Source organism: Rhipicephalus microplus, chromosome 5 (genome assembly GCF_043290135.1).
Source record: "Rhipicephalus microplus isolate Deutch F79 chromosome 5, USDA_Rmic, whole genome shotgun sequence".
NCBI lineage: Eukaryota > Metazoa > Arthropoda > Arachnida > Ixodida > Ixodidae > Rhipicephalus > Rhipicephalus microplus.
In genome coordinates, this window is record NC_134704.1 from 44,460,809 (window position 1) to 44,488,219 (window position 27,411).

General features: G+C 47.1%; 1 protein-coding gene across 2 annotated transcripts; it reads left to right on the forward strand.

Moving 5' to 3' along the window:
- The first annotated feature begins 386 nt into the window (after nt 1-386).
- On the forward strand, nt 387-26,508 carry Sesn (Sestrin). 2 transcript variants are annotated; one of them, XM_075895332.1, is made up of 7 exons: nt 387-452; nt 22,139-22,300; nt 22,702-22,890; nt 23,323-23,508; nt 24,100-24,455; nt 24,911-25,136; nt 25,905-26,508. In XM_075895332.1, exons 1-7 carry the CDS (start codon nt 402-404, stop codon nt 25,989-25,991), a joined length of 1,257 nt encoding a protein of 418 aa, XP_075751447.1. In that variant the 5' UTR covers nt 387-401; the 3' UTR covers nt 25,992-26,508. The 2 variants fall into 2 exon arrangements, with proteins under 2 accessions (XP_075751447.1, XP_037281535.1); XM_037425638.2 differs by lacking the exon at nt 387-452 and adding an exon at nt 17,975-18,325.
- Nucleotides 26,509-27,411: the final 903 nt, after the last annotated feature.

Below are 27,411 nucleotides of genomic sequence, written 5' to 3' on the forward strand. Positions count from 1 at the left end.
AACCGACTCATTTCGCCAGTAAGCCCTTACCACCCTTCCTGTTCCCTCGCGGCCCACCCAAGCACCAACCGACAGGAGGCTAACCATTCGCCGCTGTCTGCGATGAGTCACAGCCGCTGCATCAACGTGCAGTGAAGGCGCCTCGTGCAAACGGGATATGTTTCGGCGCGCCTGACTTTCTTTTTTTTTTGTGCGCTTGTGCGAGTTTTTTTCATCTGTGGCTGGACCGCTCGTCAAGACTTGTTATTACTTGCCCCGACAAGACTTCCGAGCGAAACAGGTCCCGAGTGCACAGGTGCCATCCCGAACTACACCCGCCACCCCCCCAAGAAACCACTGCCCCCCCCCCCTCGCCACCGGCTTTCAAAGGGGGACCCCACAACGCTGCACTCACCCTCAACATGGATGGCCCTCCAGTCTCCCTTCGTTGGCCGTGGCAGTTTCGAGGGAAGGTAAGGAGCTTTCTTTTCTCAAACGATGTGCTCTCCTTCCTAGCGACCTTTATTTTCAACATCTTTTCTTTACTTGGAGGGGTGAGTCAGTCAGCCGCTTCCATTGTTACACCCCCGCAGTTGTGAGCAAAAGTAAGTTGAAATAGACGGTGGTGCGTGTTCCGGCTGATGTAACGCGTCGGAACAGTTGCGTTGTAGTGTTTACTAACCCCCCGAAGCTGGCACGCATGGAAAGGTGATCCCCAGTGTGCCCTGAAGTTTTCGCTGTGCAGGAACATTAAGTGGTGCACGATGCATCGTTGCTTACTCTTTACGGATGTGGCACGCGGTACACTATCTTGAAATAATCTCTAGGTGCCACGTGACCAATGCACACGAAGAAGAAACGGTAAAATGAAGTAACACTTAGTGTGCCTTCATTTGTCGTCTGTCTTCTTCGTGTTGTGACTGCTTTGTTTCAAGGTGCGACACCAAGAAAGCAGCGATCGTTGACCCAAAGGGTCATTAGCACTCATAACCGCAAATATAAGAACGGTTGTCAGCACGGGTGGAGCCAGAGTTATTCAACTTAACGAGTTGCAAAACTGTGTTCAAAAATCCGGGCAAGTAGTTGACCAAATTTTTCGGAAGTTAGCTGACGTTCGCGTCACGTGGGAATAAAAATACAAAACGCAAACAGCGCGTTTAATAGTGGGTGCTACAATCGAAAGGTGGCGCGACAATCTGCTAACTTCTTACGGGAGGGAACCAATGACGTGTTCGGATTTCGATGCACGGAGCCTATGGATAGTTTCGCACCTTAATTGATTGAAATAATTCTGGGACGAAGCTACAGGAGTGTCGTACCAGTGTGTGTGTTTTAGACAAGGAAAAAAAAAAAACAGCATGTCCAAAGAAGCACACACGAAAAAATAAAAAAACATTTTCGTCTGTCTCGCCTCGCCGTTAGGAAAGGCCGGCCCCGTCGTCTGCTACAGATGCAGCTGCGAGCAGATACGGCAAGGAAAGACGTTTGACCTCTTAGTTTCGTGATTCAGCCTATGTGATCGATCATACTCAAATGGTAAGTGCCTGAACAACAACACAGCTCATTGACGCGGCACTTCAAGAGATTTTTCATCCATGCTGGACGTGTGAATTTTGAGTTTCTTTTGTGCTCGGACCAGTGTGAGCGAGTTAAACTTAATCGTACTTTGCGATTCGGTGTAAAGTTGTTTGTCGTTTACCTTAGAAGTTGTGCTCGGATACTGATGTATGTCACAGCAGCGTCTCATAAAACGCAGAATTGCAGCGTAATACAGCGCATCATCAATTTGACTCTTCAAAAGTGCAAAAAAAAAAAAAGGTGCTCCTCAAGTCTGTTTAGCGACTGCTTTGTGATAGCATTTCTTATAACATTTTTTTTTTCATGCGTGTTCCGTGCGTCTGAATAGACAATCTGTAGCTGGGTTTACAAGGAAGCTTGTTATAAGAAACAGTTGGAGACAACAGAGATAATAAGAAAAATAACAGTTGCACCTGCGAGCAACATGCTGCGTCACATGAACATAAGTACCAAAAATAATCAGAAATCTCAGCACGCACTAAGCTCAAACACACACACGTTATACACCTTCTGCTGTGTTACGAGTTGCATGCAGTACATGTAAGTGCACGGCAGTACCTCGGAATGCGTTACCTGGCAGTGAGTAGTTCCTTAGGACCCCTCTATTTTTTTAAAGATGCGAAGCATTTCTTAGCGAACTTCGGCGACGTTAAGCGTATCTATCTATCTATCTATCTATCTATCTATCTATCTATCTATCTATCTATCTATCTATCTATCTATCTATCTATCTATCTATCTATCTATCTATCTATCTAACTAACCGCCTACGACTTTTGGCTCTCCTGGCCGTATAGATAATGGTATCGATACCAAACTTGGTAAAGCATAACATGACTGTATGAAGGACATATTTGAGTAGTCATAACATGAAAACCATGACATGTATGTCATGTTTTACATTTAATGGTCCTGCAGCTGTTGTGATCGTTTTGTTCACATGGCATGTTGCAAAACTGATATGGTATGGCATGATTGCATGGCGAACACAAGCGACACCCCTTAAGTTGAAAATCATGACATGCATGTCATGTAACATGACTACATGCCACGCTCACGATGCACTCGCGGCCGTTTCGCTAGCATCACATGTACCAAACTCGGTATTACGCGACGTGAACAGACGACATACGTAAATGACACATCCAAACATTATAATGATGACATGCGTGTCCTGCAACAACATGACTACATGCCACACTGCTGATGCGCTCGCGGCTGTTTCGCTAGCTTCACATATGCCAAATTCGGTATTATGTGACGCCAATGGATGACGAAGGTATGTGACTGGTGCATACATGATAACTATTAGATGCGTGTCATGTGGGAACATAACTACACGCCACAGTCAAGACGCCAATACATTTCGACGTGACGCGGTGCGCGTGCTCGCCCGCGTCCATGTCGTCGCGTCACGCCGGCGTTGCCAAGCTCCGCCCCGGTCCTGCCATATACTCGCAGGCGAGCGCTGCACTGCGTTGCTTTGACGCATGCTCGTTTCAGCGCGTCCAGCGTCCATCCGTCACGAAAAGAGGGAGACGCAGTGTTGTCTGGGTAACGCATCGGCGCGAAATGCAGCATGCCACATTTCGCGCCGGTTGCCGTCGGGCCGCGTCGATCGATCGGACGCTGGTCGCGCCTGGCGTCAGACTATTGAGCGCTCGCGTTTCGCTAATGTAGTGTGGCTGCGTTCAGCGTGCGCGAGCGTCAACGCTACATTGGAGTATAATTAGGCCCTTCATGATGCACTCGCGGCCACTTTTTTTTTAGCTCCACATATACCAAATTAGGTTTTACGTGACGTCAATGGATGACGAAATATATGACTGGTGCAAGAATCATAATCCTGACACGCGTGTCATGTGAGAACATGACAACATAACACGCTCATAGCGTGCTCGCGGCCGTTTCGCTAGCTCTACATGTACTAAATTTGGCATCACGTGACGTGAATAGATGACGAAGGTAAACGACACATCCAAAATGATAATCATGACACTGAAGCCACGTACGGCATCATTTACCTCCAACTCGTATCGTTGTGCTCATTTTAAAGTGACATATCAACATTTCTCATTCGTGCTTCGCATATCATTGATTCCCACTGTACGTGGGATCAGTCAATAGTTTTTTTTCCTTCGATCTTTTTTCTTTTCGCGTAGATCCGCGATATCCTGGCGCTCCAAACGTTCTCATCATCAGAGCGATAGAATGGCATACGTGTCTCCCATTAACGCAAGTTGCAGCTGATGACACACAGAAAGAAACCAAACCATTTCCCGTCTTTTCAAGATGTTCCGTCGCGAACTCGGCTCAAAAAGCGCGTCCCCCTTGAAATCACTGAGGATCGTCAAGGATAAGCTATGCTAGCCAGCAGTCCGCCTCAGTGGAAAAGTGGCTCTGCACGGTGCTCAGCTGCTGACCCCAAGGTCGCGGGTTCGATTCCGGCTGTGGCGGTCGCGTTTGGGTGGAGGCGAAATGGCGGAGGCCCGTGTACTGTGCGATGTCAGAGCGACTTGAAGAACGCCAGATGGTCAAAATTCGGGAGCCCTCCACTAAAGCGTCTTTCATAATCATATCGTGCTTTTCAGACGTAAAACCCCGGGTATTGTTAGTATTATTATTATTTGTTTGTCAGCAAGGTGCCGATATGCTTTTGACGCTCAATGCGAATTGTTCGCTCGTAAAGACGAGCGAATAATGAACGAGATTTCCAATAGAAATGAAAGGTGAATGCTGCATTGAAATGGTGTGTGGTTCGAGAATCGACTTTTCAATACTGTCTACTTAAGAGTTTTCGTTTAAAAAAAGAAAGAAAAAAATAATGTGCCACGAGCTCTCTAGGTATTATGCATACGTGTTTTCCACTTTTGCAGGCTCATCAACTACTAACGAACATCTTTTTCTGAATGTAATTTCCGACGCAATTACCATGAAGCTATGGGTAAACTTCCTTATTCTTTGTAACAAGGTAACTTCGTGTTTTGGTTTTACAATATACGGCAGTTTGACTACTCAAATACGAAGGACATCTTTCGCGAGTACATTAGATATGTTTAATTTGTCGAACACTACTGCTAATCCAATTGTAGGCTTTGAACAGTGACACCACTTCTATATTATTATTATTATTATTATTATTATTATTATTATTATTATTATTATTATTATTATTATTATTATTATTATACAAGGGGCGGCATCCTATTTGCAAGGGCTTGTGTCTGTTAATACGCATGCTTTCAATAGAGCAGCAACAACGGTGAATGGGCAATGATCCCATCCAATGTCCTAATTGTTCAACGTTTCTGCGAAAACTGCTGACGTACGCACGCTCGAACGCTATATAGCACGACGCCGCGCTGCTGTTGAGTGAATGCACCGCAGAAATCAGCGTGACGCCGCCGCACGTGGCAGAATGTGAAAGTTCGATTCAATGCTGGAACCGTCCTTCTTCAGCGAGCCCTGTTTGCTGGCTTGCTTCTGTGCGTTCATTTCTTCTTTCAGGAGTTCGATTTGGGCTGTGCTACATTCGATACGTTATTTTTTGGTGCCACTCCTTTCAAACTCAGTCGACAAGGGAAGAGAGGAGGCGAAAAAAAAATAAATAAGGCCGCTTCTCCGGATTTCACTGATGTCTCGACATGCGCCGGCGTATCCGTGGAGACCATTCCATTAGGCGAATGAGCGAATTTCCCGTTCCTGTACATGCGCACGCATTCTGGGGAGCGCTTCGATTTCTGCAGCATCAAAGAAAAAAAGACAGCAACCAAAAAGAGGACAGTTCGCTTTCGAATGCGGCTGATCGAAGGATGTCTTCTTTCACGCGAGTTCCTAAATCAATTCGTTCCGTGTACGTTTCGAGGCGATCCGAGCTTTGGAACGAGGTATACGCGTGCCAAAGCAGTCGGCGGGAAAAGTCGATCTCGGGACAAATTATACAGTCCTTTGAAAAGGAAACTTCAGCGTGAAGTTCGTTTGCGACTCGGGAATGCCCTCGCTTTCAATGGATTGCTAAGCTGGAGCGTACTCCGAGCAAGTCGCATGGGGGGTTTCCATTGATTTAAGTATCTCTATAGAAGGCCAGAAAGAAAAGAATGAAACAAGAAAACTCAAAATCATAAATTACGCATTCTGTGGACACAGAAAATGTCAGACTGACTTCATATCAGCTCTTGGAAAACTCTGGAAAGGCATGAGAAGTATGACTAAGTGAAAAGCCTCTCTTAAAGGGGAAAAGGCACTGCAAGTGATGGCGCGGTGTATATAGATTACTTTAACAAAGCGCTGAGGACAGCCGTCGCGTGCTCTTGGCGTTGTTGCTTTGTTGGAACTTTTGTTAACGTGTCTGTAAAAAAACGCTTGCGTTACTGAAACAATTCATTTTCGCGGCTTGTGAACCCCACGAGTATATAGTTGTTCTCCAAAGTTAAAGTGTCTGTGATTACTCAAGAATATAGACACACTTTCTGCGTGAAATCTATAAGCGACTCTTGCACACACGTGCGCTGCAAGTGGCACGTGTTTTGACGCGAACGATTGATTGATATGTGGGGTTTAACGTCCCAAAACCACCATATGATTATGAGAGACGCCGTAGTAGAGGGCTCCGGAAATTTGGACCACCTGGAGTTCTTTAACGTGCACCCAAATCTGAGCACACGGGCCTACAACATTTCCGCCTCCATCGGAAATGCAGCCGCCGCAGCCGGGATTCGAACCCGCGACCTGCGGGTCAGCAGCCGAGTACCTTAGCCACTGGGCCACCACGGCGGGGCTTTTGACGCGAACGATTTCGGAGTCTTTCAATAAAAACCTGCCTGAAGGACACTGGCGTTTGAATATGCGTATACCTAACATACAAGGCCCAGGTGTGCATATATTTAGTGAATATTAACTTTGAAATCGCAGCCCAAACATTGCATAAACACATGTTCAAGCTTACAAAACAGGAGTATCGCGGTGCGCTTAAAACTTGTTGCAACGTTGTCTTCGTGGTACGCATGATGCCTACTCAGCATGCCTCGTTAGGCAACGCAAATCAATCTCGATTCCCATGCTTTTGCCGTTCGTAGCAGATGCACAACGAATGAAACCACACAACGTAGCAATCACGCTTTGGAAGCCTCTTCAGGTGAAATGGCAGGCTTTATCCTTCATGTTATTATATACCTTTTTTTTTCGCGATTTCGGCAAGAGTAGTAATACCCAAGTGTTATCAGAACAGAGCATAATATACAATGTGGTTTTGTCAAGTATGAATAAGCTTAAATCAGCAGCTACCGAGCACAATGAAAAAAAAGTAAAACTCATAAAAAAAACTTCATAGGGTGAACACTAGTGAGCCCGCGATGGCAGTGCATTACTGCAACATCGACTCAGTTAATCATTCGCCGGTGATCGAGAATTCAGTAACACCATAACACAAATGAAGCCTGAAACACAGATGATTCTTGAAATATCACACTTAAAATCCAGTGTAGCAAAAATTCTAGAAGCCTTCTTTTCAAGTATGCGCCTTCAGAATGGATATTTGTTAGTTGTGTTCATCCTTTTCTCTCTCCTTCTCTCTTTTTTTTTAATGAGAGAGCTGATCTTATAGATTAAGTATCCTATTCTGAATGGAGCTTTACGGGAATATGGTTTCTCTCCTAAACTTGAGATTCTGCTAAGTGCGATGCACTCGCTAATGAGCGTCATTGGCAAGCTCAATTAAGAATGCGAATGTCCCTGCATGCGCACACAGTCCAAATAACCGTCACTCGAGGTGTTTCTTTGCTTAAGTTCAATGTTGGGAATGAACGGAGTGTCTTGTTTTCGATTCTCTGAGTGACGTCATCAGTAAGAACTCGGGCACGTTGAAAAGAACAGCCGTGATCGACGATGCTTTGTATCGGGTATCGAATATCGGGTATGCCATTATAAGCGCGCGCGTCATAACGCCCCTCTCTAAAAATGCTTCTTCGAGGAGCGTCAGACGTGTGCATGAGGTTACCGAGAAGACGGAGGTTACTGATGGGCGACTCGTATATAAAGAAACACTTATACGAACACGGATAGCGACTGGACGATGGCTGGCCAGGATGCGACAATGGTGGCCCTTACACTAATAGTATCTGCAGGGTATCGTCTCAAAACCACCATACGACTGTGAGGGACGTCATAGGGGAGGAGTCTAGAAACCATCTGGGACACATTGACGTGCACCTATACGTCTAAGCATGCACAAGTGGCCTCTAACACATCGTCGTTCATTGAAATGCGACCGCCGTAACGGGGATTCCATCCCGCGATGATCTGGGTCAGCAGTCAGCTACACCGTAACAGCTATACCGTAACAGCTATACACAACCGCGGCAGGTAACGGCGCCTACGCACGACGTCGTTCGATCGCCGGAATGTTGAAAAGGAGCTTGCCCCACGTTGTTGAAATCGGCTAGTTGGTACACCTTCAAACAGCTAAAGCACCCGTGGGAAACAAAGTTATAATATTGCGGAAAAGACGAAAGACAAGGAGGTGACAGGACTGGCGATGACACTAGCTTTCCTCTTGTCATTTGTGTCACTCGCCCGAGTGTTACGCGTTTTCGCGGTGTGCCAACTGGCCCCGTCGATTGTTTTCACGCCTTTATAAGTTTAGGCTGACAAAAACATTGCAGGTGCTGCCACCATTCCTTCGGCTTTATTCCCAGGAAAGAAAACGAGCGCCACAGTAAACGCCGCTACGTAAAGGTGACGTCATTTGGATGCACATAAGAGTACAGATAGTGCTTTCGTATTTGGGCAGCTCTGGTGCATCCGAACTTTTGCAAGTCGACTAAAGTGAACGTTACGCTCCTTGTGATGTAATACAAATGAAAAACTAAGCCCCGACGCGGTGGTCTAGTGGCTAAGGTACTCGGCTGCTCACCCGCAGGTCGCGGGATCGAATCCCGGCTGCGGCGGCTGCATTTCCAATGGAGGCGGAAATTTGCTGAGATTTGGGTGCTGTTACGGACCGGGGTCTAATCGGTCTTTTGTGGTAGCGTGGCGTCAACTTCAGGTGGAGGAAACGAACGCTGACAAGATGGGGATACGAAAAACAAACACGTTTACGGCACAATTATTTACAGCATGAGGTTAGGAGTTTCACAAACCACGAGTGTGGTGGTTGAACCTTTACATGGTTCAGAGCGACGTCCAGCACTCTGAAGCGTCGTTTTAAGCCCTGTCGGGCTCTTCTTCCTTGAGTGGAACACCAATCACACACACACAACAGGCGAAGGGGACGAGCATGCACGGTCCACGTGAACGTCCAATATTGAGCCGCGATCACTACAATCCAAGGTGGCGCCAGCGGGGCTCTTCCTCGTCATGTGTGTGCCGCTGGTCGAGGGGACCCAAGCTCCGGACAGCAGACATCAAACGGTCCGCCGATCTGTCCGCTCAATTAGCAGGGCAATTTGTGGCGGCGGCCGCGGTTTCTTCCAAGGAAGACGCTGTCTTTGTTGTCCTCTGTCGAACGGCTTACGGCGTCGTGGCGACACGACGTCTCACCCTCCGGCTAGCAGGGACAATACTTGGCGGGCATAGGCAGCCGGACGGTCGGCTACTTGTTTGAGGATTAAAAGAGCGCCGCTCCCTCGTCAGCTCTAGCGCCGGTCACAACAGTGCACGTTAGAAAACCCCAGGTGGTCGAAATTTCCGGAGCCCTCCACTATGGCGTCTCTCATAATCATATGCTGGTTTTGGGACGTCAAACACCACAATCTCCCTGCCTTCTCTCTTGTTGTTCATTCCCCCTAAACCCCACAAATCAATCAAATGAAGAACTGATGCAAACCTAATAACTCAGTATGCTAACAAAAATCGGACTTTGGCCGAACTGAAGTATTGGAAAAAAAAAAAAAGACTCCTAACGTCATTCGAAGTGGGTTCTAGAAATTCGCGACAGTGGCGCCTCCCTCGCATTTCTCTTTTTCAGACCTTTTAAACTTTACCGAACCTCCTGTTAGGGTAAACATTACTTTATAATTCAATAAAACTTATCGTAACTATTTAGTTTATTAATAATTTAATCAGTAACGACCGTATAATAATTAATAGGAGGCTAGACCCTATCTGTCTAGCCGAATACGTCTAGGTGCTTTCGCACGTCTTCGTCAACGTGTGAAACACGAGAGTTCATGACACGGGCGGTAGTGAACAGAGTGAAGAACAAGGATTAACGGTAATGTGACGCAAATGATTAGGTGTCGTCTTCACGTCACAGCGGTCGTCACGCTTACTGCCTTTGTATAGAACTAATGGGGGTGTTATTACGCTCATTACGGACTACGTGTGCTATGTGTGTTACGTACACTTCAAACGTGAAGACTGTGTTACGACATTGCTGGTTATAAATGACATGATTTATGCAAGCAATACGTTAAGGCATAATACGCAGTAATAGATGACGCGTTCTGGCGGAGATGAAAGTGTCATAACCGTCGTTGCTGAGGCGTCATAATATTCGTGACGTAACGAAAACGCCACGACATGACACAGATGTCGTGGCACGTAAGCTATCTACTCGTCTGACGCTATCAACACTGGTCGGTGAACAGCCGGATATAGTTATCACTAGCAGTGGGAAATGTATGCTATAATTGTCGCTTATAATTGATATCAACTATTCCTGTGCTGGTTAATGTTGCCTGCAGTCGCCTATCTATAGCGTGGGCCACGGGCTCTTATAGTAACGTTGTAAATTTGCTACACATCTACGTGTGCTGTGGCTGGGCCAATTATAGTCTTTAGGTAATGCTCGACCGCACGGGCATGCGCTAATGAACCGCGCTGCTTATATATATGTGCGTCAGAGCGCCGCAGCGTTAATCTTTCGATGATATAAATGACGTCCGCGATTGAACGCGAGTACCCACGACAAGCGAGTCGACAATCAAGTGGCCTGCATAGTCCTGGTATGCTGCATCTGCGTCAAGCAGTTCATTTTGCATGCTATGCGTTATTGTACTTTAAGATGGCTGCTGTCGAACTGTTTAGCCTCCTATTTAACCGTCTATGGCCCGGTGGTCGCTACAGCAGCTCGCAGGCAGCGTCGTGATTTGCCTTGAGGATAGCAGCTCATGACGAGGACGACCGCCAGATTAGTGTGCTGATCTCAGAGAGCTTTCACTACATCCATACATGTGCGTGTGAGAGAGAAAAAAATATAAGAGGTCAGGCATATCTGTGATATTTACTGAACTGATTGGCACGGCGCAGGCGCAGCACTGTTTACCCGGCAGTTTCTCGCGCTGGCTGCACGGTGGCGCTACAGGTGCGCTGCTCTGGGTGCTCGGAGATCGCCGATGCATTCGGTTGGTACGCTGCCTCTGACGCTCCGATTGCGAGCTGCCTCTGCATCTGGCGACTCTGAGCCAGAGGACCAGAGTGGCCAACCGAATACGCCATAACTCATCCATCCGTGACGGCGTCATCGTGACGTCAGAGGTCCCATAGCACAATGTCACGTGATGGCGTCATCACGTGGCATCATCCATCGCTTGGTCAATGGTGAACCGAACATGGAGGCAGTGCAGAAAGCTTCGATCATGGTGGCAGTGTTAAACCACATTGGTTTCAGGACTATGAGGGTTTTTAGTGGCTTTCTAGGAGAATGTATATGGCCGCGTGAGTTTATTAATTATTATTATTTTGTCTTAATAAGTGTTGGGCTACGCAATCATGACTGCTGTGCAGTATGCTTGTTAGTAACCCCATGTGGTCACCATGCGGCGAAACATAACTCAATGCGTAACAAAAGCTCCATATCCGCAATAAGCGTCCAGACATTAATCGTTCCTATTGTCGCAATCTTAGTTTCTGAAATCCCCGCGGTGATTCCCCTTCAGGAACGGCGAATACACGTAGTCCGGCCCCTGCGGTGCAACATTTCGTGTCTGCGGTCGATGAGTTTGATAATCCTGATGTAGAGATTCTATTGTTTTACCTGAGGAACTGAATGGCCTAACGTCAACAAGAGTGATAGATGCTGGTAGAATGTTTATGACAATCGCAAGTGCGTCAAATTCCGCGAATTACTCATCAGTCAGCCCAGCTGTGAACGGATCTTTTCGCTTATGCAGACACGTCGCCTTCTTGAGATTTACAGCGTTCATTGGTTCTCGATAGAAATTAGCTTTAGTGGCGCGACGATTTTCTTTGTTTGCTCCACAGATGTGTCAGTAAAATTGATGGCTGTTATTCTACCTGCATATTTTAAGCATATACGATAGGTATTTTGCTGTCGTATGCATAACAAACGCTGTTTCGGAGCTGGCATTTGTTTCTTAGTTTTCATTTAGCTAAGGTATAACCTTAGATAGGGTGTAAATAATACCATAGCATAACCCCGTCGCGATATGTCATAGCACCGGTGAACTGAAGAGGTCGTGGTGACTATGACGTGTCACAATTCTAAGAATTTTACTAAACAGTCATTTCAGGGGCCCGTAGCCATAATTCTTTTTTTTTCTCCTTTTATATATGAACGTACCCGTGTGCTCGTGCGCGTACCCACCATGCTCTCCTTCGCGTGGTAAGCACGCAGGTTCGAATGCCGCCTCAATCTGTTTCCTTCTGTCTCTACCTACCGATTATGCGCAATCTATCCTACGCCGGACAAATCGCTGCACCTTTTCTGGTAGCGAAGCAGAAGATGAAGAGGTCGGATATATCGCGTGCCGGTTCGTGACGACGAGAGTCTTTTCACGTCTTACCACGGACGGCCGGCGTACACAGCTCCGCTGTTCAAATTTCGCGCCGCTGAGCCATACGAAGTCCGAACGACCGAGTAAGGGTAAATCCACGCGTCTAACCGCCCATAATCTCAACCACCAAATACCTGCTTTTCAGCTCCCGCAGTCGCTCGCGTCATAGTTGCCACCAATCTTCTTTTTTTCTCTTTTTTTTCCTTACGTCGGAGAATCCCGTCGCGGCGGACGGCTGCCACTGCACACACCCCATACGGAGTCAGCGGCGTCTACGACGGCTGCTGCAACGCAAGCGGAAGGCCCGTCTTGCCAGCTCAGCTTCGGCGGCTCCGATCGTCGCGTTGCAGTCTCCGGTATCCCCCAACGAACTCCGGACGCGGAGCGGTCGAACAGGGGCGGGCACAGAGGCGTGTTTCTGACGTAACAGCGCGCCCGCGCACGTCACAGCCGAGCTCTTTTCTGTCCGAGCGTGCGGTTTTCGCGCGAGGTGGAAGCCAGAGGAGAAGCGTTGGAGGAAAAGAGTGAGAGTGCCTCGCCCGGAGTTCGCGCTGCATGAGCTGGCAGGGGGAGAACGCGAGAGAGGAGGTGGACAGGAACGGAGGACGAAAAACGGTTGGAGAGAGAGAGAGAGAGAGAGAGAAGTAGGATTGGCAGGGACGGGCTGGAGAGATATGTGCAGATATGTTGGCACAGTGCGGCAAAATTAAATCGCGGAAAGAGAGGACAACGGAGAGTAGGGGAGAGAGTAAGAAGAGAGGGCAGCGCTGTCGGAACCAGAAAGAGGCGCGGGTTAGAGCTCCGGTGGGCATGTTGTCGTTGCGGCTGCTTGAAACGATGCATCACGCTTGCATCATGCGCCCGAGCTTTGCCGACTGTGTGCTCGCTTGTGTGTGTGGCGCTTGGAAGATGGGGTGTGAAGGAGGGGTGAATGTTTCAGAATTCATCTAACCCGGACGGGCTGAGAGTTGGTGGCCTGAGGGGTTTCATTCCCTTCAGCGAGGGGTCTTAATTAACTCGGCAAAAAAGTAAAAGAGAAGAAACTTTTGTGCTGATGCTGCGTAAGTGGTAATACATAATTAACGTTGCACGATGCGCTATGGTTTAATTCTCTGATGCACAGTTTTGTAAGCAAAACTGCTCGCAGTTGTTCTGTCAGATGGAAGGATGAAGAAAAGTCTTACAGTGACAAGAAGAGTGCGAAATCATTCAATCGTGCACAGTGAATGCTGTCACGGACGTGTGCTTGTTTATTATATTCAATTCACCGTATAACGATAAAATATCAAAGAAATGTTTAAAATGCTTCTATAAAAATTCGAACGTATAGCGCTCGCAGCTTGAGTATAGCCGTCCCCGTGTTGTTCCTGCAAGGCTGAGCTTTTTCCCACTCCACTGCGCGAAGTGGTGTAAACTCGATCACAACACTGCGTCAGTAGCTGGCCATTGAAAAACGCCATTTCAACAGCCATTACTCCATAAGTTGCAAGATAGCCGATGAATAAAACAGCTTTGGCTGTAGTTCTGCAGGGCGTCCAGAGATGCCGCTCCACATCACACAGGACCGTGAAACTAGACGTCACACAGTCTTCATCTCTTTCTCTTCCTTCAACGTGTCCGTCGCGAACGTACAGTGGTTATGGCGCTCGGATGGTGACCTAAAGGTCACGGGTTCGATTCCGGTGGTCGCCCGTCAATACCAGGCGCCATGTACAGTGCGATTAACATTGTAGTTCAACCGAGATGTGCACAAGCAGTCGTAAGTACGTATCGTCATCAGTGCATAATTGATAACATGGTAGCGGGATGCTATCTTTCTTTCTTGCTTTTTTTATTACATATGCTACTCGTCCACTTGAGTGACTCAAGCGAGCGTAGAACGTTGGTGTCATTACCACTGTACAAGGGCACGCCGTTGTCGTAATAACGCGCAGTTCATTGGCAGCATTTTGTTGTTTCAAACATCGTTCTCTTGATGCGCGTCAACAATGCCACAAAGTGCTTTTTTTTCTTTTTAAGTGCAGACATCATGCTGCTCTCAGAACGGCTGCTGATCAGCCGAGATATTTCATCTCGAAAGGGGGTCGTTGTGCCTCGACAACCGTGTGACTATACATCGCGGACGAGGTACAATGAACAATGAGCGTGCGAGAGATAAACAAAGAAAAATAATCTGCTGGAAGGACGAGATTATAGTTATACGCTACTGGCGATCGGCTTCCGCATGATAACCTATTGCGTGTCGAATTTTGTTATTTCACTAGTGTTTCGCTTACAAAAACGTACGTTTAGTTCACGGTGCACAATCAAGCTTTCTTATCGTGTTTTCACCTTTGCAAAAAAAAAAAAAAACGACTTAACAATACGTATACCCGATGACATCGTAGAAGAGCAATGCTCCGCTTTACTCAACCAGTACATACTCATCCGAAACAGTAGGATATATGACAGACCGGGCATGCCACTGCAACGATGATAGAACGTTTCATGTATAACCAATGATAGACTAGTAATCATTGTTAAGTTTCTTTGGCCCATACTCACAAACGCTCCTTATTTCGAAATACGACCTCAAGGGATCCTTGAGTCTTTTCGCGTTGCAGAAATCGCATCGCGGAACAGTCCTCAAGGATTTCCGGAGGTGGAGTTTCGAGTCGAGGGGCGTTTGTGATTATGGGCCTTTGTCCTGAAACAACGGCTTTGTCACGAGGAACGCTGAAGTGGAGGGGCTCCGCTAATTTTGACCACGTCGGGTTCTTCAGCGTGCACCTAATCTATGTGCACGGGCCTCAAACGTTTTCGCCACCTTAAAAATCCAGCTGGGATTCCATCCCGCGGCCTTCGGGTCGAGCACCATGACTAGTGAACCAGTGGTTAGCAACTACCAACCAGCCAGTCGCAATAAATCAGACCGAGCAAGCACCTAGCTAAGCGAGCGTTACGGGCAGTGCCGAGTGCGCAGGCGCCAGACGAGAAGCTCTCGTTCACGTTAAGTGTGCAGGAGACTGTATAAAGAACCACATTGGCGAGGGTTACAAAGAGAAGGAAAAAAAAAAGGACGGAGGAAAAAGAAAGAGGGAGAGAAGGGTAGCGGGAGGTATTATAGTTAAGACCATGGCCTTCTCGCCCGCCGAGCGCAGCAAAAACAGCGAAGGTGACCGGGCTCCGATCGGCGGTCACGTAGTGCGCCGGCTCCCGCACCACCGCGCCCTTCTCCTCTCCGGCACGCCTCTCCTCCTCTTCACGAACATCTTCCTTCGACTCTGATCCAGCCTCGCATTTCGACCGCCCTCCCTCTCTGCCCAATGAGAGAGAGAGAGGCTGGCGAAAGTACGCGAACGATAGCGGGGAGCTCCTTTGTTCGGCCGGAGCGTCGCTGGCAGCGGCCACCATAGATGACTTTAGTTCCAAAGCCGTTGCCCGAATAGAGAAAGCTTACTATCCCACTGCAACCCACCAGAGCACAATCTCGCGACGATGGTGTAAAAGAACTCGCCACTGCGCTGAACAAAAAAATAAATTTATCAGAACCGAATACTTAAGTACATACGTAGCCTGTCAACCACACCATAGTGCATGTCGCTAGGTTAACGCGTTTGCACAACAATGGGGGTGGGTTGGCTGTATATGTTGGGTTTTACGTGCCAAATGATCATGGTTACGTCCATATATGATTATGAGGCACGCTGCATTGGAAAGCTCCAGATATTTCGACCGTCTGGTGTTCTTTCTACCTCCATCGAAATGCGACCGGGATCAAAAGTGCGGGCCGAGTACCGTAGTCGCTACGACACCACGGCGGACTTCTCTATATGTGCGAGAAAAAATGTGCTTCCGATGAAATTGGTGTAGATTAGGCGCAAGTCCGTGCTTTTCTTTCTTGTCCTCATAATAGTTGTAAGCTGGTGGGTTGTAATCCTAGAGCAATGAGCCAAAGTCTTCAGTATTAGTGTACGCCAGCCTCAGAAGTTCGACTTTAACTGAATTCACCGGAAAACAAAAACTGAAAAGTTACAACGTCTCGCTGGGCGTAATGTTCTGGGTTTTAGCAAGTTTTGGGGTTTCCTCGGGCCATATGTAGGGGGCCCAAGGGACGGCTTTTTGCTCTGCCATAGAGTACCAGGTACTCTAAATCGTTAACTTTTTCTAAACACACAGCGTGCCTCGCTGTCGTTTGGGCATTCAGGACGTGTTATTTTTTTGGGTGTGACGTGCGCTTAGTGACGTGAATGCATATGCGGTGACTTATTAGTTTCTAAAGTGTCCGCAGAGTATCGGTGGCAGACAAAATTTTCCTATCTGTAGCACTTACAACAATGAGATGCTTGTTGGTTCATTGTTCTAGATGGTGACGAGTTCCCGTCGCGAATAGTAGTATATCGCTGCTACTCCAAATGCTGTCGTGATGATAAGGAACCAGAAAGGAGAAAGTTTCGGTGCGCGCGAGAAAGATGTAGAATGCGTTTAACTTGTCAGTTATCCTACGAAGTTTCAAATTGAGCTTAGAAGAGTATTGCGATGCTGTGTTTCTGACTGCAACACCTCACCAAGAGCGGCTTGAAAGGTTCTGTTATACAAATGAACACGTGGAGCAAGCTCCGCTAATTATTCAGAGACACGAAGCCCCCCTGGCAGCCTCCTGTCAAAAGCACGCAACCACACATGGCCCCCGAAGATGGGAGATCTCTTCAGATCGAGCATCACACGTTGCAGGAAGCGACGTTGAGCTCATTTTCCACTGCGCCGAGGGAGAGGGGAAAAGAAAAGTAGCATTCGCGGGCATTACAAATCTTAGCAGTAATCTCTAAAAAGAGACGGTGTTTTCGGGCCTTGACTCCCAGCCAACGAATAAAGAAACCTCCACGAAGGATAAGGAGCGAGAAGGGGGCGCCTCAGAGACGGCAAAACAAGGACACAAGCCAGATAACGCCGTCAGCCGCTGCCGGCGCAAAGAGAGCGCGGCGGAGTCCGGTAATCCTGTGGTTGCGAGTGACCTGGCTACGAGCGAGATCGACCTACGATCTCCACACCTCCACCCGCACAGCACACCTGTGCGGAAGCGACTGAGGCGAAGACAGCGCAAGGCTGTTCTGCGATGCCAGAACGACCGCAGCGCCGCCGCTACCAGCTGGAATTTTCCGTTGCCTGATGCAAGATCGGCGTGCTTTCCTGTACGGAGCGGCAACAACGCGTTTGCATTAAAGGAGTGAGGCACTTCGATTAGCGTAAAAAGCATCGGCAAGGCATGCAACAAACTGCTCTCACAGTGCTTCAACGCGCTTGCAAAACCTTAATGTAAAGTGTCACGAGACTAGCGCCATAAGTTGCACCGTTTGCTCAGTTAGCCGAGTAGGGACATTAAGCGCAACAAATGTGGCTTCGTTCCCAATTAAAAGATATAATGGCTATGCTTATTTCGCTAGCTCATGAAAGCGAATCACACACCTGCTCCTCGTTGCAATTGCCTACACAGTGAACCACTTCGCAAGTACTTCGCACTCATTATCTGCTTGCTGCCGCTCCGCTCAAAAGGAGGACGTAGCACAAGCTGCTCTCCCAACGCGTCGCTATAGCAACGAGGGCCAGGGGGCGCCAGCGTCGCCGCTGTTTCTCTCACCTAGCGGCCGCCCATTGGTCGGCCGGGCATCTCCTGATTTTCAGCTGTTTACAAGTCCAGCTGATAGGGAGCCTTCGTTCATTATTGAGAATGACAGCCTAGGTGGTAGCTCGTATGCGTGTGTGAGTGCGTGCGTCTCGGCTTGCTCTGCCGTAGGATTTGCTCTTAGGATGACGGACGCATGATCTCGAAGCGACAGCGGTGCATGTGTGAATGAGTGCGTGGTGACACAGGGTAAAAGTGCGGCGCGTCGTTCTTCTAGTCGTGCGGTTGCGTCCCGGCAAGAAGACCCTCCGTAGGATCAACACCAACGCTTTGCGTGGATCTTTCCCGGGGGCTCATGATTCTGCCCTGCCGCAACAACAGTCCACTGCACGATACTTCAAATCATACCATGGGCCAAATGGGAATAAGAAACGTGAGTACCCGGTTTTCTTTGGGCCGCGTCGCTGCTCGCCGGGAAGGAGGCCAAGCCGGCCGGCTTCTTTGTCTGTTGTCTGCGCTGAGCAACCAACAGATCGGGCTTTGCGTAATCGTAATCCACTCACAATCCAACTCGATACCCCGCACTGACAGAGTTTGACGCGCTAGCCAAGAACTTTCGTTCTGTCGTTGCTTTTTTCCAAAATCGTCTACTTCAGGACTCCATTGTCTGTAGGGGGTGTGCCGCTCCGGGCTTTGTCGGTGGCTGGCTGGCGTCGGCATCAACGCGATCCTCTTTTACGTAGGTTTTGTCGCATATTTTCCTACCAATCTACGCGTTTTTGAGCTCGCAATCGGCTAATTTCCGCTCGTTTCTTTCTTCTCTACGTGTGGCGTCCGTCTTTCATGCGTCAGCCGGCATCGCGACTGGCCGGGCCGTGCTACGACAACGGTAATGGGCACAGTGCCCGGGACGTATTGGAGGAAGCGGGCTTGTCACAATTGGGCCTCGGTGAAGTTCGGCCGTGATATTCACCCTCTGAGGAACCGAGCAAGGAAGCAAGTCCCTGAAAGTTTCGGGCAGGTTTATTTCGACCGGTTCGGAGGATGCTCTCTGTCCGTGCTGACGAAACGCCGTGCAGAGGTTGCCAGCCTAGTCTAAGCGTACGCCGCCGGCAGCGGCGAAGTTTCTTTCAAGCTTTATGTGATAGTAGTAGTCTCATACCCGGCGAAGTCTTGTTTCTGTAGTACGTCAGAAAACAAAACAAAACAAAAAATTAAAACTAGGGTAGAGAAAGAAAACCGTAAAGGGACGCCCTGACATCGCAATGCCGAGGCGCTGCTTTTGTTCTTTGCGCTTGAAAGGACGCATTTGCGGATTTTTTTTTCTCCTTCCGGTGTCTCTATCATCGGCAAAAATCTGAGGTGGCACGGACCGGTGGTAGTGCCCGGATTCTCGCTTTATCGTCATTAAATCTTTCGCAAGTCTTGCTTTTTTGCTGTTTAGCTCACGCCGGCCCTTGTGCGTTAGGTCTGCCGGCTCTATTGTGCGGCCGGCCTTTTGAATTCAGGTTTCTCTCGCCAGGCCTGTGCGTGGCGCCAGCCATAGCAACAGCGGCTGTCGTCCCACCATTGGCCGCTGCGGCGGCGCGCCTGTCGCGGCTTCTGCCCCGTTGCGCCGCATTACGCCCGGATGGGACGGTTCGCTTTTTTTTTTTGGATACTATTTTTTTTTCTCACTGCTGCGGGAGTGCTCGCTTCACATTCTACGTGCAAGCTTTCATTTCGCCCTACCCCACCCACCTTATACGCGTAGTACTTAGTTTCATTTAAAAGGGATTTGTTCCAGGGACCTGTTTCTTTGTTACACCGAAATGATGAAAACAAGACAGTTTAGCTAACGAAAGTATAGGGAACAATATTCGTAGCTTCTTAGACTATATTGTCTTGACTTTAATTGAAAGGAATTAAAGTGTACGAAAAGTTATCCCTTCCGTTCTTGTGATCTGAAACTTTATCCCACCGGCGGAAAGACTTATTTTTTTTGTCCACCTCAATTACTTCCAATTTTTGTCAGAACTGGTGCACTATAATCAAACAAGCGATGTTCCCTATGTGTTCCCTCAGCTTCAATATTTTTTCTTCCTATTTTTTCCGCGCTCAGTGTTTCGCGTTTGCAGACACAGTCGGCGTCTATTCAATTTTTTTTCTTCTTGTAAGCGTGTCGGAAACTTGCATGGATAGCCGCTGCGCCCGTCGTGATTCGTATCCCACTGTTAAATTGTTCATTTTCCGTCATGTGTCACGTCGCTCGGAGGAAGGCCTCTCGCATGGCGAAGCTGACCGGCATTTCTCATTTTTTTTTTCCGCGGATTTTTTTTTTCTCGCCCGCAGAATGGTTTGCCTTGCCTTTTGAAATCCGACGTGTCTTGACATGTGACTTGTCATGATTGCCGGCGTCTCTGAATAAAACAAATTTTTTTGCAAGTCTGAACACCGCACATCAGTACATTTAACCAGGCGTTCCTTTTTACACGCTGTGAGAAGTTCTTTGTTTTCGCCGGTCGCTCATTTTTCGAGGCATACTTCGTTCGCGTAGCGTTTTTCGAGCTGGCTCATCGAGAAATTTGCTGCAAATGTCAAACTATTTTCTTTTCGTTTCTTTTTGAGCAGTGCCAGTGACATTGGCCTAAATTGTTGGCTTGCTTATGGCGTTTTTTTTTTCTTATGTTCCGTCTTATGAGCAGACGGTGTAGCGATAAGTCACTGTTGAGAATGGTGAACAATTCTACTGAAATGCCGTCTTAATGCTAAGTGCCGGCTGGATGAGTCATTCGTGTGAAGCACTCAGTAGTCGCTCTCAATGGCCTTCCCCCCTTCCATGTTCCGATTTTGATCAGCTTTGAGATTCTAAGCCGAAAGTTCACAAATATACATTTAGTTTCCGCACCGTGGAAAAGTTACAAATGCGTTATGACCTTTAATAAACGTCGACGTCATTTTTTTTCTTCTTCTTTAATGGTTTTTTTTTAGCCTTCTGGCACATGCGCTTTCCGATGGTTTCGTCTGCGATTCTGCGATGGTTTCGTCTGCAACAAGATCCTTGCTCATTCGCAATATCGTCTGCTTCGTGGTGCGGAAGGTTGAGCCGTGAAATACCGAGCAGTTCCAGCGTTGTCGAGGCGCATAAAATTCTTGCGTCAGCTTGTGTCCACACCTAAACCCTAGCTTTTTAAACTTCTCTTTAATGCACTTATTGGTGACATGTACACCGTGCAGTTTTTGTTGTTTACGGTAACCACGTTTTGTAAGATGCTTCGGAATTTTGTGCCCGGAGAACTGCGAAACATGATGTATAAAATATTAGCAACCACGTGTTCCCCTTTATCGATCTGGATCAACTTAAGCTTGCAATGCAGAGATACGGGCGCAAACTAGCTCTACTTTTCCGTCGTCCCATGGCTTCATTACAACAGTACACGTGGTTGCGCAAACCCAGTCCGGTCCACTTTGAGTATTGGCTCACGTTTAAAACTAGGAAAGAGAAGGAAAAAAAAAACGTCTTGTATTGTTGCATAGCAATTCATCGTCGTTATTGAGATGTTTGAAGACTACTGCTTGGTGTACCACCAGATGTTTCTACTCAATCTGCGACCGCCGGCAACTTTCGAAAGAGCGCCTTCATCAAGACAGCGCGAAGTTTCATTGCGATGCTGTTTCTTTTTCAGTCTTATTTTCGTCAGCCTGTTATTAGTGCATGAAAGTGTAGCCAAAAGCGTTATGTGGGACAAGTTACAGAAATGTGGTACGTAAATACGGCAAGGCGTTCCGCAGCGCTCTTTTCTAGCTCGTTATGCAGAGGGCGCTTCTAGTGTCAGTGACCATCAGTCCCCGAACGACATGTTCCTCGTCAACAATGCATAGGCTGACACTCAACAACAAGGAGCCCAGCACCGCAGTAATGTTTGAAAAAGGTTTCGTAGTGTTCGGGTGGAACGAGGAGCGGCCAAAGCACGAGTGAGGGAGGAGTAGTGGTACCGTAATGTCGTACTGTGTTTTACGTACCGCATTTCCGCAACTTGCTGAAATACATTAGTGTAATGCTGATTATAATAGCTGCCTCTTGTTCCGCTACGCGCCCACCGTAATTACCGTGCCCAAATTAAGGAAACTAAAAAAATTGCTTCTAGGAGTGCTGCCTAATTGAACTAACCCTCTTGATTTTGGGTACGCATTTAGCGTTTATGACCTGCACGAGTAGTTTTCGTGACATCACCGCCCAACTGACGTGTACCTTTTCTTTTTGCAGACTCAAGTGCTGTTTATCGACGCGCTTTGCCAAAGCAGCCACCTGGACCTACTCATGGGCTACCACTCGGCCTACCAAGGTCCGTTTCTCAAGACACAAAACTTCATCCTGAAGAGTGATGGGCCACTCCCATACGACCAAAGACATTACATTGCTATCATGGTAAGCACTGTCTCCTGAACCCACCTATGGTATTGCACGACCATGCAGTAGTGCATGTGTCAGAAGTGACTAGGAAGGTGCATCTTCAGCCATTAATGCTTCTGGCTTTTACGGCCCCATATTAAGAATCTCAAAGGGGTGAAAACAATAACATGGCGCACTGAACCTGGGGGATGTAAATATATGCTAATTATTAGATAAGTGATAAACATTATAAAAAATTGCAAGCTGTATCTTGGCTATTGTCTCATGGAGTGCCAGTCATATGTTGCGCAAGCACTGTCTAGACGTCTCGCTCGCCTTTAACACTTTGTAGTGGGCTGGTGGTAGGATGCTCAGCCGTTATAGCTAGCACACATCGCTCCAACAATGACAAAATTCTTTTAATCTGTGCATTGCAGGCAGCAGCAAGGCACAACTGCACCTACCTGGTGAACATGCAGCGGGAAGCATTCCTGTCTCCAGATGTTGCGGGGGACAAATTATGGCTCCAGGGCCTGGACTGCATTCCGAAGAAGTTGAGGGACCTAGACGAGATCAACAAGATCCTTGCTCATCGCCCTTGGCTGATAACAAAGGAGCACATAGAGGTACGCACATGTTTACTGCAGTTGCTTGCCTGGCTAAAACATTTAGATGAACATATTGGATGTGAACACGAGAGAATCGCATAAAATGTGATAGGTGCTTGGAACGTAGAATCCAGGGGGTTTAACTTAATTTTTGCTCGTTTTTCGTTGCCCTTGCAATGGTGCTCTGGTTGAGTCGTGCTAAGGAACTCTTAAAAGGAGCATTAAAGGCCTTTATCACATTTGGCACCCTCGAAAAAGAACAGTCGTATATATTCGCAGCGGCTAATTCATGCTCGACAGTTCTAACTCCTTTTGACACACTTGTGCAGTCAACGGACATTTTTCTGCAGAGACTTGCAGTTGAGGCTCCAGAAATATGACACGCATTCGCATGAGGCTTGTGCATTTGTGTCTGTGCTTCATGGTGCGTGCTTTTTTATTACTTTACAGAAGTTAACCAAAGGGAAGAACAACTGGTCCTTATCGGAGGTAGTGCAGGCCATCGTGATCCTTGCCCACTTCCATGCGCTGTCCAGTTTCGTGTTTGGTTGTGGCATCAACACTGACATGGAGGAGGAGACGAATGGAACAGCAGTCTACAGTGCCAACGGAGATTCCGGAGTGCCAGCTATGAAGGTGCGTACTTGCTCTGTACAGTTGGATGTTTGGATAACTATTTCAGTGGGTTAGCTGATGTAATCACTTAACTGACGGAACATGGGGCACTTATTGGGCATTGCGGGGTGCAGCGGTTTAATCTCAGCTTTCTTCTATTAAGAGAATACTTGTGACCACTGCATGGGCTTGAATGCAAAACTTTTTGAGCATGACACCAGAGAAAAATGCTGGGGCATCCAAGGCACAGTGCGTGGATTACATCACAAGAACAACACCCTGAACAATGATTAACGAACCTGCAGTCTTGACAATATTGGTTCACTAGTAATGTAGGACTCGTGAGTGATTTAGCTGTGCAATTCGATCACTAATGGCTCTAATAAGTGGTCAGTCAGTCCTTGAGCAATCGCGGCCGTAGTCAGAATTGTAGAAAACATTAACCATTATGGATATTATGAGTTCGGCGCTTTAGTGAAGTCTTGCACAAGAATTTTGGTTGGAGGACCCCAGCTTGGCACTAAATATAAAGTCATACGAATCACTCGTACTTAGGCTGTAATGCCAAAAATACGAATGACCTGAACGCAGCATTTTTTGTTCCTTTTGCAGAATGGGCATACCACTGTAGAGACCATCATGCAGAGGATGAAGAACATCTCTGAAAAACGCTACAATGAGTTAACGTTGGAGGAGAGGGCTCGCTGCTTCAACACGGAATGCAACGGTGGCGAGCTTTTGGCAGCTCGGCGCAGTGTCCCCAAGAGTGACTTGTCTCAGTTCATCACGGACCCTGACTTTGGCTACCAAGACTTTTCTCGGCGGGGAGTCTCGGAAATTCCAACATTCCGGATACAGGATTACTCCTGGGAAGATCATGGCTACTCCCTCGTAAACCGGCTATACAACGACGTCGGGGAGCTCCTCAACGAGAAGTTCAAGGTGGCCTACAACCTTACATACTACACGTGAGTATCTAGTGCTTGTCATTATTCAGCATCGCTGTACAGGGATGATCAACATTATTGCAGGAGAAAATGTATGTGAGGTGCTTTGCTTTCAAAAGATTTGTAATAATTCGTGCTAACGGAAAAGGGGTATATTAGTAATCATTTGGTTAGGGCATGCTCAATCATTCTGGCTAATTATTATGAAATGAACATCCCACGCCCAATAATCTTCGTTACCTCATCTTTCATGCCTGGGTTATTTAATGTGTTGCACATATTCATGTACTGGTTCAAGTTTCCAAATTCACAAACCACAAACTCGTACAAACTGTTAACGCAAGCTGTGCTCTTAAATTTTCAGACATTTTAAGCTTGGGCGTGCCCGTTGCTTTATGAAATATCGAGCTCATTATTCAAATATGGCTGCAGTTACTTTTACTGACTTGAGCCCTTTGTCTGCTTCATGTGTCTAGAATGGGGAGTAAAACAAACGTGGACACGTCCATGTTCCGGAGAGCAGTCTGGAACTACATCCAGTGCATCTATGGCATCAGGCACGATGACTACGATTACCGGGAGGTTAATGAACTCTTGGACCGGGACCTGAAAGAGTACATCAAGGCTGTGTGCTGCTACCCAGATCGCATGACCAAAGAGGACTACGACAATGTCATGAGGGAGTTCAAGTACGCTGAAAAGGTAAATATCTATTCCAGCTTCCTTTCTGGAGAGCAACCCCTCCGACATGGGCCACGAAGTGGTCTGCAGCATTGCTAAATAAATGAAATAATGTGCGTAGTTATTGCACTGGCATGACTAGTGGTACATTATTGGCCGAAAGTGTTTCCTTTTGCAAGAGTCCGCCTTGTAGCTCAACGTGCAAATCTTGAAAAGTAGGCAGAAAGTTTTATAAATGCTAAGCAAGTTCTATTAACTAGCATCAGCTAATGGTGTTACTGTTAGAGCCAATGGGAGCACTTTCATGGCTGTTGTTCACTTAACTGGCAAGCACAGATAGTTAAGCAAGCAAATAACCTACTAATAGCTATGAACATACAGGCCAACTAGAAGAAGCTTGTGAATCTAATGTTTTAGTACTTAATCTAGTCCATGTGTTGTATGCTTTCCTTGGCTTTTGCTGTAAACTGCCAAAAAATATATTTTTACAGTTTCTGTCTATACTAACCTTTTAAATTTGGCTACAAAAATAGTGTAATGAAACTTTCTTCACAATAACTAGGGCTCATCGGATGCTCTTTTGATCAATGAAGCAGCCGGCCATGCACAGATGTTGATGCATGTAAAATCGAGAATATGTACCACAGCTGCATTATCTTTGTGCAATGCTGCTCATGCTGCAATTCACAGCTTTTGGGTCATTATGTTTCCATGATCGAAAGTGGGATTAAGTCGAAATTGTAGATGCCTGAACCCATATTTATGATGCATTTTTTTTTTCTCCCCCAGGTACACGTAACAATCATGATTCTGGAGGCACGCATGCAAGCCGAACTTCTCTATGCACTGCGGGCACTCATGAGGTACATGACGTGACTCGTCCAGCAAGCGGCCAAAATGGGACTCCCGTTACTATCTCTTCGTGCTCGTGCACACTCTTGAGGCAACATTCGCCCCCCTGACACTTCTCGCCCCTACCTTGACGCGAGGCGGCCGGACCCCTCGATTGAACATGGGGAAGAAGAGACTCTCTCCGTTTTGCGACAACTGCTGCTGTCGTCTCCTAGGGAACTTTTAGAAGAATTGAGACCCACCGTTTCTTCAATCCTCCTGCTCTGCTGCTGTTACATGACTGGTGGTGTGTTATCGTCGGAATGAACAAATGTGCACCCCACTTCCCCCCTCCCCCCCCATTCATATGTTCATCTACTGTACATTCTATTTTGTTTGTTATTCGTGTGTACTCTCGAAGCCTCCCAAGGACACTTTCCCAAATGCATATACATCTTTTTGTGGTTTGTTTTTATCATTTCTCGGCAAACTGCGAGCACACTGCTTGTCTTGCTGCATGTGGTGTGTGCAGATCATTTCCTAATTTATTTGTTCTATCAAATGTGGGTAGGGGCGGGGTTTGTGGAAGTTCAAAGCTAAAAAAAGGGTGGTTAAATACTCCTCTTGTTGTGTTGCTTTTCTTCTTGCCGCGAGATGTTTTTTTTTTCTTCTGCATTACCGAAAGTGCTATTTCTAGTTCTTTCTTGTGTTAGGTACGTAGGTTCTTTAGATTTACCGTTACATACTTGCTAAGAACACACCTCTATGTGAAGATGGCTGTTTTCTTTTTTACTTCAAACATTTCTTGAGTTTGTTTTACTATAAAAGTTTCCAGAACGTGCATCCAAGTTTCTTTTATGCGTTTATTGCTTTTGTTTAGCAGGTTCCTTGCTAAAGGAAATGTACCGGAAGGCTAGGAATGGCGTTGGTTGTTCCAGAGTGTAGTTTTTGTTTTAACTTCCACAAATGTTAAGAAACGTGCTGTAGTTCGTCATTTCAGCGAAGTGGCGATAGGCCAAATTTGTGTACCTTACTTGGAAGCGTGGAACCATGTTTGCTGCCTCCATTCCTTACCATGAATTTCATTTTGTGTGTGCAAGTTTTGGTGGCATGCAAATGCAGCGGAAATCGGATATTGGTGGAGTTCTGAGCCAGCTTCTTTGTTTTTTTTTTTCTATAAGGCATCTGGCTAACGAGATGGCTTTATTCATGCTGAGCTGAAGCAGTGTTGGTAATGAATGCCTGCTTTAACTTGTAAAGACTTCTCGAGTTGCAGCTATATACGGGCACAGACAACATACGACTGTTCACGTATTTGGTGGTAGCTTTTCTTGTCGTTCTTTTTTTAAGCATTGTTATTTCTTGCAGCCCAAATTTTTAATTTTTTTTCTGGCAACAGAACTCTTCCTGTCAGGCGTTCTGCGGTCACTGGTTTCGTTGCGTTGGCAATACAATGCCAATAGTT

Bases quoted from the DNA above. Each gene is read 5' to 3' on its own strand.
- Sesn (XM_037425638.2), top strand. From the start codon at position 18,248: ATGATTCTGCCCTGCCGCAACAACAGTCCACTGCACGATACTTCAAAT. The intron at 22,301-22,701 runs GTAAGCACTGTC...TGTGCATTGCAG, and splicing joins GACATTACATTGCTATCATG to GCAGCAGCAAGGCACAACTG. The intron at 22,891-23,322 runs GTACGCACATGT...ATTACTTTACAG, and splicing joins TAACAAAGGAGCACATAGAG to AAGTTAACCAAAGGGAAGAA.